Source organism: Chinchilla lanigera, unplaced genomic scaffold (assembly GCF_000276665.1).
Source record: "Chinchilla lanigera isolate Chin_1 unplaced genomic scaffold, ChiLan1.0 scaffold00028, whole genome shotgun sequence".
NCBI lineage: Eukaryota > Metazoa > Chordata > Mammalia > Rodentia > Chinchillidae > Chinchilla > Chinchilla lanigera.
Window position 1 is genome coordinate 7,043,404 of NW_004955429.1, and position 14,023 is coordinate 7,057,426.

A 14,023-nucleotide genomic window follows, 5' to 3' on the forward strand; every position below is an offset into this window, starting at 1 on the left:
CATATTAGCAAGTTGTATAATACCAACCAAATTATTTCCTGCGTAGGCTTAACCATGACTCTGCCCATAGCTTCATGCCATTTTATCATGTGTTTATTCTGTGTCCCTCAAATGTACTTCCTTAAGAAGTTATAACTATATCTTACCCATTGAAACTGCTATTAAAAACATTTTTTCTTTTCTTTTTGTTTTTTTTAAGGTGATGATTCAACAGGACGATTCTGAAGTCTGGCTTGTTTTCTTTCAGGTAGCTCTCCTTGGGGTTTCATTCCAAACTGCGCCCATCAGAGGCCTAGGATCCCTTTTCTGCCCCAATTATCCCTTCCTAGGTGTGATTCACAATTTATATAATTACAACGAAGTCTAGCATTTATAATATCCTAAGATGGAACTTAACAGTGTAAGAATATAGAAACCTGCTATAAAAGCACTCCTTAATCATTCCTCCAAGAAGGAAAAATAAGTTATGTGGTTAAAGAGAAAAATTAGATCTAGAATGACCTAAGTCAATGGCGGCTAACCTATGGCACGTGTGCCACAGCAGGCTGGCTGTATCACTGCAAGCTCTCAAAGGTATCCCCGACCTGGATCAATAGTTCTCAAGTTCCATGCTCTTCATAGGTGGCAACTCACCCCACACCATCAGTAACACTGCATTACAACACAGTAAATCCCCAGTGGACTGCGCCCCGCTTCTGCAGCAGGGCTGTTCATCTCTTATTTTTAGGATTCCTACTCATTAAAAGCTTTCTTGAAATAGAAAGGGGGCACATGGTGAAGAACAAAGATCCAGTTTCCTACACACTAGTCTTGAGAATCCTGAGTAGGATCTTACCCTTGAGGAAGAACGTCTACCTCTAAAATGAATTAGCATGCACACTATACCCAGCCTACAGAAGACATACAAGTAGCTGGTTAACACTACTTTACCTCCTCAGCAAATGAGATTTGTTTAATCAGAATAGTCATAACAAGGGGCTGGGGATTTAGCTCAGCAGCACAGTGCCTGCCTGTCAAGCGCGAGGTCGTGAGTTCGATTCCCAGTACCAGAAAAAAACAAAAACAAACAAAAAAATATAATAGTCATAACAAACCTGAACTATCATAATTAAACAGAAATTTAAATGTATAATAAGTAAAATCAAACAGCAATCTAAACCAGACTCGCATGTGTAAACATCGCGTTGTCTCCCTCAATGAGTGAGTGTAAGAAACTGAAAGAATAAAAGATCCAAAAGGTAAAATAGATACAGTGAAAGGGAAAGAAACTGCTCAAAAGGAAAGAACAACTAGGATAGGGGAAAAGAAAAAAGAAGGAAGGGGGTAAAAAAAAAAAAAGATATATATACACAAGATAGTTAAGATAATTGTACTACAAATTTCTATTAGTAAATTGAAAGGAATAATTAGTGCTTATATTATTTGATCAATTTTACATGCCTGTACCTGGTAATCTGTGTAACTACTTTGAAGATAACAACATGCATTATAATAACCATTGTTAATTTCCTGTCATCTTGTTTTAAAATTCTGTATTGTTTTTATTGGGTTTTTCTTCTCTTTAAAATAAAAAAAAGGGGGCTGGGGATTTAGCTCAGCGGCACAGCACCTGCCTGGCAAGCACAATATACTGCTGTCAAAATAAACCTAAGTTCTTTAGCTACTTCAGTCTACTACTTCAAAATTGCTTCAAAGTAAGAAATGTTAAGACAAATAAAATAGATCTACTGTTGCAGCAAAGAACCTAGTTACTACCCTGAAAGAAAGACTGCTAATGCAAAACTTAATCCCAGTGAAAATGAATGTATTATCAAGAATACTAAAACTTGCCTGGTGTGGTGGCATATGCCTGTAATCTCAGCACTCAGGAGGTTGAGGGAGGGGGATTGCTGGGAGTTCAAGGCCAGCCTGGGCTACAGAGTGGGTTCAAAGCCAGCCTCCTGAACTACACACAAACAAAAAGAAATAAGATAATATAAAAACAAGAATCCTATGGGCTGGGGATATAGCTCAGCGGCACAAGTGCCTGCTTGACAAGCACAAGGTCCTAAGTTCGATTCCCAGTACCAAAAAAAAAAAAAAAAACAAGAATCATAAAACTTATTCAAAGACTGTAGCAAATGACAATCATTCGTTCAACATTTACAGGGAGTCTACGAGAAATGGCCGGGTGTGGTGGCCCACGCCTGTAATCCCAGCACTTGGGAGGCTGAAGCAGGAGGATCGAGATGAGTTCAAGACCAGCCTGGTCTAATAGTGAATTCAAGGTCAGCTTGACCTACATAGCAAGACCCTGTCTCAAAAAAAAAAAAAAAAAAAGTGAGGTAAACATGAGTAAAACCCAACCCCCATAGTAAATGAGCTTATAGTCTGGTGAGGAAGAAAAACCTGTAAATAATTTTTTTTTTTTTTTTTTTGGTTTTTTCTCCGGTACCGGGAACTGAACTCACAACCTTGCGCTTGCCAGGCAGGCGCTTTGCCACTGAGCTAAAGCGCTGTAAATAATTATTACACAACCAACAAAGCACTACAGCAAAATCATTTTCCAGAAAATGAAAACTAGAATGATACACTACTTTTTAACTGGACAATAAGACTCAACTATCATATTTCTAAGCTATTATTTATTTTATAACAATTATAAGCATTATAAATATATCTACTAAGAGAAGCAAAGAAGTTAAACTTACTTTACAGATTAAGAGCCTGAATTCTTTTTTTTTTGGCGGGTGGTGGGGAGGGGTGGCTTGGGTTTTTTTCCGGTACCAGAAATCGCCAGGCGCTGTGCCGCTGAGCTAAACCCCCAGCCCCTAAAGTCTGTATATTCTCTTAATCATACTGCATAGTTCCAAAGCACCCCCAAAAAAGAAATACTTCCTAGGCATCTAAAGTTCACCCTCTGTGATTTTTTTCTTTAAAATTTACTTAAATGACTAATTTGTCTTTCCAAACTGCCTTAAAGTAAGTCAACAATTCTTCTAAAAGATTTTTATATCTCTCCTTGTTTTCCTTTGCAGGTCAATAATGTTATAGGCATGCAGCACCACATCTAGCTTTAATGTTAATATTATTTCTTTGCTTTTAAGTTCCCTAAATTTCTCTTCTCATATAAAATTTATCACACTCTGCCTTTTTCTTTGTATTGCTATTGTTCTAAAGAACAATTACCATTAAGAGTCAAAGGCCTAGTGTGGTGGTGTACACCTGTAATCCAAGGACTTGGAGGCTGAGGCAAGAAGACTGCCATGAATTCAAGGCCAGCCTGGGCTACACAGTGAGTTCAAGCCCAGGCTGGACAACACATTAAGGCCCTGTCTCAAAAAAAAAAAAAAAAAAAAGAAAAAGAAAAAAAGTCACAAAAAGAAGGATCAAGGTGTCTACTTAAACCTCAATATCTGTGACTGTTCACACAGTATTATACTTTTATTTGTTTCTTCAGAACAATGAAACTGTTTCAGTGAAGCAGTAAATTTTTATTTTATAAAATTTTGTAGAAAAGAGTAATGAAGAAAGGAGGAATCTCAACTGTCTTTTAAGAAGTACTTTTTTCAAATTTCACATGATAAATATGACTAATATATACATCATGGAAACATAAATGATTGTTTGGAAAAATATTAAGAGACAGACTGGAGAAAGTACTAGAACACCATAAATAAGAATCTAGAAGTAGGGGCTGAGGATTTAGCTCAGCGGCACAGTGCCTGCCTGGCAAGCACAAGGTATGAGTTCGATTCCCGGTACCGGAAAAAAAAACCAAAAAAAAAGAATCCAGAAGTATTTTTAAAAGAGTGTGTCACTATCAAAAGGAGTCAAAATAAACTTTGTAGGAGATAAAATTGTACTTTGTTTCATGGGTTCAATCCCCAGTTCCACCAAGAGATAAAAAATAAAAGAGGAAAAAAAAAAAAACTTTTACTAGTCACAAAAGGTCAGAAGGCCACAGAGCAGATATAACCAAAGCTTAGGTTTCGTATCTTGCAGTTACTAGTATAGTATATCAGTAAACTACAAGTAGATTACATGGATGCAGTGTGAATTTGGAGGGAGAGATGAAACTGAAGAGTCAGGTAAGAGATATGAAAAATTCCATATGCTGTGTTAAGGGTTATGAATTTTATTCCCTAAGTACCAGAAGATTATATAGGAAAGTGTGACACAGCTGTCTGCATATTAGATAAGCTATCAATTCTGGCAGCATCTAAAGAAGGGACAGGACAACACAGCAAAGGTGAAGACCTTTATATAATAAAGGCAAAGTTCAGCTGACACAATATGTAAGACTTGACCAAGAATCACACAGAAATAAAAAGGGAAAAAAGTAAAAAAAGAGTGAACTGATAAAGCAAAGGGAAAATCTTTTCTAAAAAATGATCATCAAGGAAATGAGAGGTGAGAATTTAAGTTAACTTCCTAGTATAAGTTTGGTTTAGGTGACTGAGAAGCATGTAGAGAAAGGGACACAAAAAAAAGCAGAATTAAAACTAGGACTGTACAAACTAAAATTTATTTGGCTTTTGGAAATAGGAGTCTGGAACTTGAGAGAAATGCCTAGGAGGCACAGACTAATGAACACTGAATATATCAAACATAGGTGACATTTGAAGCTAAACGCAGGTATAAGGTTTTTTTCCAATGGAATATGCTTGGGATAGAAAGTAAAAGAAGAAAATAGTAGGGGAAAAATAATTAAAAAGTAGCCAAGGAAATTATAAAATACGAGATAATCTCAGAAATGTGTAGCTATAGCCACGTGCAGTGGTACACACCTGTAATCCCAGCATTTGGGAGGCTGAGACAGGAGGATCTCTGTGAGTTTGAGACTAACCTGGGCTACAGAGTGAACTCAAGGCCAGTCTAAACTGCATAGCAAGACCCTGTCAAAAAAAAAAAAAAAAAAAAGGAAAAGAAATGTGTAGCTGTAAAGGCCTACTTTCAGAAAGAAAGAAAAAAAATCTCAAATCAGTAACCTACCTCTGACCTTACAGAACTAGAGGAACAACAAACTAAATCAATGTAAGAAGAAGAAACTAACATAACATTAGAGCAGAGATAAAGTAAAAATTAGGAAAACGATAAATGAACAAACCCATTGGTTCTTTGAAAGATCAACAAAATTAACAAACCATCAATTAGACTTAAGAGACTCAATGTTCTATAAATTGATAATAAAATGGATTAATACTACCCTTACCAAAATGAAAAGTTGTAAAACAATACTATGAATAAATGTATGCCAACTAAGTAAGCAATATAGATGAAATGGCAAACACACAACTACAAAAAATGACAAAAGACAACACAAACACTGAAAGACCTAAAACATTCTCTATCAGTAATCAAGTTTTCTCAACCTAATAAAGGGCATCTAAGCCAAACCTATAGCTAATGGCTTCCGTACTGGTGAAGAACTGAAAGCTTCCTCTGTAAGAGAAGGACAAGGTGCACACTTTCAGATGGCAAGATGGGCAAGAGGAGAGTGACTGTTTCACATCTACACATCTACAAGGTGCGCATCTTGACCACCCGCTAAGGCCACGGGAGCGCATCTATCTAAGCTTGGTCATGATGCCACTGAGCTCCTACTACAGCCAATGCTGCCAACATCTGACAATATACAGTAATACAAACATACTGCAAGTCAACGACAAGCTAAACTATGTTGGCAAAAGAGGCAAAGTTTCATAAAGTTGAAGAGCATATATGTAAATATTGCACAAATCAAAGGTAACAGCAAGCTCAAAGGAATATTTCTGAAGATCCAAGGATTAAGGAATTTCTTGGAAAAACTGAAGACATCCTCACATTTTTAAAAGAATGTTCTTCATTTTAATTACAATGCACAAGTGAAAACTGGTAGCATTTGCCTTACACAGTGATTCACAATCCAACACAGCAAGAAATGCAATTCCACTGTAACACCTGGCTCCAAGGTAGGTGTAATTTAAGAAGCTATTTTCCACCTACTCATTAAATGAAATGTAAAAGTAAAATTATGTGTTCAATACATTAATAAACTAAAACTTTAAAAAATCAAACTCATACTCCAACTAGCAAATTCTTCACGTAGGGACTAAGAGCTAAGTACAGTGGCAAGAGAGCTCAAGAGAACTACAGAATGCATTTGCAAACTTAGGAAGACTTTCAGAAACAGAACAACACTTAACATTCTGCTTCACAAAGAGACAATAAAGCCAAACTGACAGACCTATAATCCCCTCTTGTAGTCCGTCTACCAAGTTTTCATTGAGGTGCGGAAGGACTGACTCACTGCAGCACTTGATTTCATCTAATCAACAGAACATGCTAGCTTTCAACTGGCAACTTTTGTTGTGATTAATGAACCACCAGAGAAGATTCCAATAAAACTTACCATTGTGTATTGCATTCAGCAACTCTGAGAAAGCTTTTAAGTAAGGAAAAAAGGACTTCAGGTTAAGATCATTCTCAAACACAGAAAGAAATACAATGGCATAGGTTGAATCAGCATAATAAAATTTCAGTAAGTCAGGTATTAATGCTTTAACTACTGCAACTACAAGCTTCACTTACATAGTATAAATTTCTAAATGTTGTACTCCATTTGCCAATATACACTATTACCTACTAAATAAATCATCTGCTTTATATATTTTTTAATTATTTCTTAAAAGACACTTAGTAATCTACACAATTTCTTGGTAAAAGTGAGTCTCTACAGGGTGTAGTTCTACAAATAGTTCTAAATTTACCTTAGGATACACTCAACAATATTTCTTCAAAAGAAAAAACCAACACTATCTATCATCTAACACTTTCAAACATTCTCATTTCCTAGACTTCAATACAGGTCTCAATATACATAGAGAGCTAAGCAAGAAAACTACCTAATAGCAATATACAAATATTGAAAAATTAACATTAAGATAATGGAAACCAAAATACTGAAAATATTACCTCAAGGAACAGAAGTCACAATTCTAAAATGGAAGAGCTATACTAAAAGGCCAATAATGGTTATACAGTTTGCCCATAATCTGACAATAACACAGATCCTCAACACAAGACAAAGCAGTATGTTAATATCTTTGTAGGAGAAAGAAATCTATTCAATTAGGAATAGGCTGCATTTTGGCATAATATATTAGAAAAGGCACTAAAGAAAGAATAAAAAGCCCAAATTACCAGCCCAGTTGGACAACTTACTCGTTGTTGGACAAGCTCCATCATGCCGATACTGTGTGGAAATTTCTGTTGGAAGAGAAGAGAAAGAATGTCAGCAAAGAAATTGTCATGACCCCGGCAAGAAAAAGAGGTTAGAAAAATGACAGAGAATCCACCTTAAAGTGTAGCTGACTGGGCCGAACTATCGTCTGAACAGCTGGGATATGAGTAGCAGGAGGAGAACTGTACATCCATCAGGGAACTGTCTCAACTCTTAATGGGATGGCATGAGAATGTATGTGTGTATGTACAGAACGAGGAGAAGACCTAAGGGCTTGCAACAGAATTTGCAGAACAAATGTATAAGAACACAAAGCTTCATTAATAAGACGGAGCAGCTGGGCGCAGTGGTGCACGCCTGTAATCCCAGCATGCAAGAGAATCACAAAATTCAAAGCTATCTTAGACTACATAGTAAGTTTAAGGCCAGCCTGAACTAAAACCAAGACCCTATCTCAAAAAACCAAAATATATTAGTATTAGGAATAAGTTTTAAAACAAAATTTACAACATTTAATAGGGGTGTAAGGGTCTTGCCAGGTAGTTCAGGCTGGGCTTGAACTCATTATGGAGCCCAGGCTGGCTTCAAACTTGAAGCAATTCTCCTGCCTCAACCTCCTGAGTGCTGAGATTGCAGGCATGTGCCATCTCACCAAGCATAGAAGTTATAATTTTTTTAAATTTATTTTTAAGAGAATAAAAAATAATAATAATGAACATTAGAAATGATACACAATTTCATAAAACAAGATGGTAGGAATTCAACAATGCTTATTATATTGCATACTGTTGTCTTCAAATTCGTTGTTCAGATTACCAGATATAAGCATTAACTGTTCCTTTCAATAAGCCAACAGAAATCAGCAGTACAATTATCTTAGCTATCCTGTGTGTGTGTGTGTGTGTGTGTGTGTTCCCTTCCTTTTCTCCTTTCCCTCATCCCAGTTATTCTTTCCTTGTGAGCAGTTTCTTTCCCTTTCACAGTATCTATTGTACCTTTCAGATTTTAATTACTCTATCTTCCCACCCCACAAAGAACGGCTATCATCAGGAAATCAACCAATAACAAATGCTGGAGGGACTGCGGGGGGGGGGGGGGGGGAAGAACTCTTCTCTACTGTTGGTGCGAGTATAGACTGGTATAATACTGTGGAAATCAGTGTAGAGATTCCTCAAAAAACTAGGATCAGAGGTCCCACTCAACCCAGCTGTTCTCCTTCTGGTTATTTTCCCAGAAGAACTGAAAACATCATACCACAGCGATGTATGTGTACCCATGTTTATAGCAGTGCAATTTGTCATAGCTAAATCTTGGAGACAACACAAATGCCCATCAACTGAGGAATGGATAAAAAAAAGATGTGGTATTTTTATACAATGGAGTATTACTCAGCTATAAAGAAAGACAAACTCAAGGCTTTTATAGATAAATGGGTGCAACTCGAGACCATACTCATAAGTGAAATAAATCAGACCCGCATGTGTAAACATTGTATTGTCTCCCTAGTGTGAAATTACAAATTTAAAATGATGATATACATACGTGAACAAATCCATTATGATTTATAGAAGAATAAAATTTAAAAAGTCATTAAACTACACCCAGTTCACATCTTTGTAAACTTTATTTTTGTGAAGACAATAAATAGTATTACTCTGATTTCTTCATTCCACCCAATGAGGAAAACAGACACTGACCTAAAACAACAAAACACTGCAGAATAGAATCTGCCGAGAATGTGGTAAATAAATTTCTATATGGTATTGTAAGGGAAAGAAAAAGAACTGATGAAACCTGGACCAAGACTGTGACTCAAAGGCCCTGGCTTACTGCAAAGACTGGGTTCCTTTGAGGATAAAACTGTAGGCAAAAATGTATTGCCAGGAGGGCTAGCTGGAAATTCCCTGCATATTAACCCAAAACATGCCAACCAGGAACTGTATGCAGAACAGAGCCTCCCAAGAAACCCCTACAGTACTCATATAGGTAGCCACCTATAGGCCTCAAAAGTCTATTCAGTTGTGGTTCCACCCCGAGTGTCTTAGTAGTGTAGAGAGACAAAGCAAGGCACAAGCCAGCACTGTAATGTTAAACAAAGCTAGGTGCTGCTTTAAAAACCCACACAGTCCAGTTTAGAAGAATCTAGAAACAACAGAAAGGACACCTAAGATGAGACAAACTGGGAAATTTTCCACTTTTAATGATTAGTTAACAAATCTAACATAATTGGTAAGATTTACAGCCATAGGCAGCCACTAAAGAGACTGACATAGCACATTATAGACAAATGGTATAACAACTGTTTGGAATGGTGGTGAAAAGAAAGATTTCCTCAGTGAGAAAAAAACTGGAATATAGCTATTCTGATCTTTCACCTAGCACTTCTATAGAAATATAGCCACAATACAAGGCCAACAAATACTCAACTTGTCAAAGACCAAAACAGCACTCAGGAGGCTGAGGCAAGAGGACTGCCACAAATTTGAGGCCAGATTGAGTTACATAGAGTTTAAAGGCCAGCCTGACTCACAAGACCCTGTTTCAAAAAACAATAAATAAATAAATAAACAAACAAATAAACAAACCACAGAGGGTTTTCCAAATGAACAAATTCTAAAGAGCAACCTCGTCTCCGCAGTATACAACATTTTGTACAATTTCATTAATGACCTCAGATAATCAAGGTACACAGTTATGAACCTGAATCACTTAAGAAATACTTATGATATACTTACTAAATGTACTTTCTTGCACTCTACAAGACTTTCTTAGTAACTCTATTATTAACAGTTTATTATACTAGTATTAGTACCTTTATAGTTTTTATTTTTTACAAATCACTAGCATTAATGGAAATATTTTATCAGAGAAACATCTCAATCTCATTTTATCAAGCTATAAGATATAAATGACACAGAGTTCTGTTTAGTAAGAAATCATCGATGGATATAAATTCAAATTAAAGGGGGGGGGGGCTTCTCTGGAAGTGATCCATTCATGTTAAACAACTTATCTCTCTGAAACTGACCACCACCAAAGAATCTTTCTGACGTCTCCCTTTATAGCACATTTATCACCTCTAAGGAATCTCAGCACTGAAACAGGTTTCCATGAATTTTATATCAGGAATGGTATGGCAGGCAGCATTATATTTAAAAATTTGAGACAGAGTTTTTTAAATGGGGAACCATAAGCCGGGCATGGTGGTGCATACCTGTAATCCCAGCACTCGGAAGGCTGAGGAAGGAGGATCGTTACAAGTTCGAGACCAGCCTGGGCTACAAACTGTACTCAAGGCCAGCCTGAACAGCATAGTGAGACCCTGTCTCAAAAAGACAAACAAACAAAACAAACAAGATAAAAATTAGAAAGGGTGGGGATGCAGCTCAGTGCAAATGACCTGGATTAGATCCCTAGTACCCAAGGAAAGAAAAGAAAAAGGTAATGTTAAACCATGAATTTTTTTAGTTTTGAAGAAAAATACGTTGTCAAACTTTCGCTTTAGTATATCATACATTCTTATAATGTGAAGATAAATAGGAAAGAAAATCCCAAAAGGTATATATAGGAAAGAACTGAATCAAAAGTTTAATAGAGCTTCACTTTAAATCTACTTCTGACTTGCCAAATTCTTTTAAGTCTTTTTGAGACAGGGTCTCACTATGCAGTACAGGCTGCCCTTGAATTCACTTTGTAGCCCAGGCTGGACTCGAACTCACAGCGATCTGCCTGCCTCAGCCTCCCAAAGTGCTGGGATTACAGGTGTACCTCACCATGCCTGGCCCAAAAGTTTAATATAATCTATAAGCCAAAAATTTACAATCTGTAGTAGTCATTCAAAACATTAATTTTGCATTCTGTATAACTAACTCTAAGTCCAGCAGTGATGCAAATCTTTTAGAGTTTTCAATGATACAAACAGCTACATTTGCCACCACTGATCTATGGCCATACCACCTTGAACATGCCTGAGCTCGTCTGTGTAACTGACTGTGAAGTACTAGGCCGTTTATCAGGATGTATTTCAATTCAAAATAAAAATCTTACAATCCAAACCCTTGATCCAATAAAACTTCCTTATCTAATCAAATTTTTGTTCTAATTAGATCTGTAGTTACTAGAACAAATATCTATACCCTGCTACAAGTTAAACATGTCACCAGAGAATTTTCATTACTATTAAAACTCATAGTTTTAATAATTTCAAGAACCGTACTACTAGAACCTGATTCTAATGCCAAGTGTGGTGACATTAGCCTATAATCCCAGATATTCAGAAGGTGACGCAGAAGGATCAAAAATTCAAGCCTGGGCTGGGAATGTGGCCCAGTGGTAGAGTACTTGCCTTGCATCCACAAGGCCCTGGGTTCCATCCCCAGCACCACCCATCCAAAAAAAATTCAAGCCAAAATTAGACCCCTCAACTGTAAAGACCCAATCCAAAAATGGCCATTCAAGAAATGCAAATTAAACCAACACTGAGATTCCATCTTACTGCCAAAAGAATGGCTATCATTATGAAAGTAACCAATAACACATGTTGGTGAGATGAGAGGGAGGACAGGAGGTGTAAACTGGTACAACCATTACACAAAACAGTATGCAGATTCCTCAAAAAACTGAAAGGTTCCAGTTGACTCAGCTATTCTCCTAGGTATCTTCCCCAAAGATTTAAAGACATCACATCAAAGTGATCCATGCACATTCACATTTATAACAGTACAATTCATAATAGCTAAATCTTGGAAGCAGCCTATACGTCCACCAACAAATGAATGGATAGAGAAAATGTGATATTTATATACAATGGAGTACTACTCTGCCATAAAGAAGGTTAAACTTGGAGGCATTTTTAGATAAATGAATGCATCTCGAGACTGTAATCTTAAGTGAAATAAAGCAGGGACACAAATTTATTTATTTGCTTGTTTGTTCATTTGTTCGTTTGAGACAGGGTCTCACCATGTAGTTCAGGCTGGCCCTGAACTCACAGTGATCCTCCTGCGTTAGCCTCCTGAGTGTTAGGATTACAGGCATGCACCACCAAGCTCAGCTCAGGGACACAAATTTAAACACTGTATTACTTCATTTGTGTGAGAAATCCAATGTATAAAGAAGAAGTGAAACAGGATAGAGATACTAGAAAATAGCAAGAACTTGTTCAAATGGGAAAGGGAACAAGAGATGGGGCAGTGGTAAAGAAAAAACAAAGTGGAAATAGAATTTTTGCAAATGTGGAGGGGAAGAAGGGTTAGAGAAAAGGGAGGGATAAGGGGAAAAAAATTAAGATGTGCTATGTACACGTACACATTCACCCATGATGAATGTGATCATTATGTACTGTGAACATGCATTAAGAGCCGGGAGTGGTGAAGCATGCCTGTAATCCCAGCACCGGAGGATCACCATGAGTTCAAGGCCAGCCTGGGCTACACAGTGAGACCTTGTCTCAACACCACCAACAAAAAAGTACTAAGAAAAAAAATAAAATATGAAAAAAACTCAAGGCAACCCAGGTGTGACGAAAGCCTGGAATCCCAGCACCCTGGAAGGCTGAGAGACAGAACGATCCCAAACAACTTAGCCTGAGCAACTCAGTGATATCCTGTCTCCAAATAAAGTGAGTTGAGGATATAGGTCAATGTAAAGATGCTAAATTCAATCCCTAGTCCCACCAAAAATAAATGGAATTTATTGAAATTCCATTCCTCAGGAATGGAAATTCCTGAGGAATTTCATGAAACCCTGCCTCAATATGATTTGTTTTGTTTTGTTTTGTTGCAACCAGGCCTCACTACATAGCTCAGGCTGGCCTCAAACTCAAGAGTCCTCCTGCTTCAGCCTCCCAAGTGCTCAATTACAACTACCTCTGAAACATGTCAGAAGTAGCTTAGAGTTTTGGCAGGTGACTACAGTTAAGAAAGCGGGGGCTGGTTTAACTGCACTCAAACATATATACCATTAAGATAAAAGAGCCATTTTTTTTTTTTCCATTAAAAAATTCTTTAACTGGGTAAATTACCAAAATTAAATCGCATATGCTTATTGTAGGAGAAAGACCATTACAGTATTAGTGTGATTTCCTCCAAGAGCATTCAACTCTCCATGAACCTGCCCTACCACATTTAATTACTATGACCTCCAACTATGCCAGAAGCATGACTTATTCCAATTAGGCTTATCCCCCAAATACACATTTACTTCTTTTCCTAGAAATATTATTGAATTTCTTTTATTGCTTACTACAAAGTAGAACTCATGTCTCCAAAGTCCTTTTGAACTTAATACTACTTCTCATCCTCACCTGAACTGTAATGTTACATCAGAAGCTTTAAAAATGGAATAATTTTGCTTGCGGCCTAAGTATACACACTTGCACGGTGAGTACATAAGTAACACAGGGTACCTACATGATGTACACTCAGTACTTAATGATAGTATTCATTTTTAGAAGAGATAGGTAGCCTCCATGTCTGCAGTGGTGAACAAACAGAACCCTACCCTCACGAAAGCAGTATACATTTGATATGACATTCAACACCATACAAGTAACATGCTGTAGAAGGTCAGCTTCACCACTTCTTAATTATCGAACTGGCATTAAAGCAAATCAATCTTTCAAAAAGAGCATCATAACAAAATTCTTGATGTACTACAACAGTGTACATGTTATCCTTCCTACTTTAGGAGTTTCACACTTTTGCAGTCACTAAGCAATTTCCCAATTTAAAATTAGTCTAATGGGAAAATTAATGCTTCCATATCAGAAGAAAATATAACTGTGGAAACTTAAAATTACTGGTTCAATTTGCTCACAGA

At 37.0% G+C, this 14,023-nt stretch overlaps 1 protein-coding gene across 5 annotated transcripts in view; it reads right to left on the reverse strand.

The window, feature by feature from the left end:
• The window catches only part of Mllt10 (myeloid/lymphoid or mixed-lineage leukemia; translocated to, 10), a gene marked incomplete at its 5' end in the record, with an annotated part of 164,656 nt that overhangs the window by 44,071 nt on the left and 106,562 nt on the right, over window positions 1-14,023 (reverse strand). For 4 of the 5 annotated variants that reach the window (XM_013515401.1, XM_013515400.1, XM_013515399.1 and 1 more), the window contains 2 exon segments: window positions 6,374-6,406; window positions 7,186-7,230. In XM_013515401.1, the coding sequence (XP_013370855.1) occupies window positions 6,374-6,406; window positions 7,186-7,230 (78 nt within the window). 5 annotated transcript variants of the gene reach the window in all.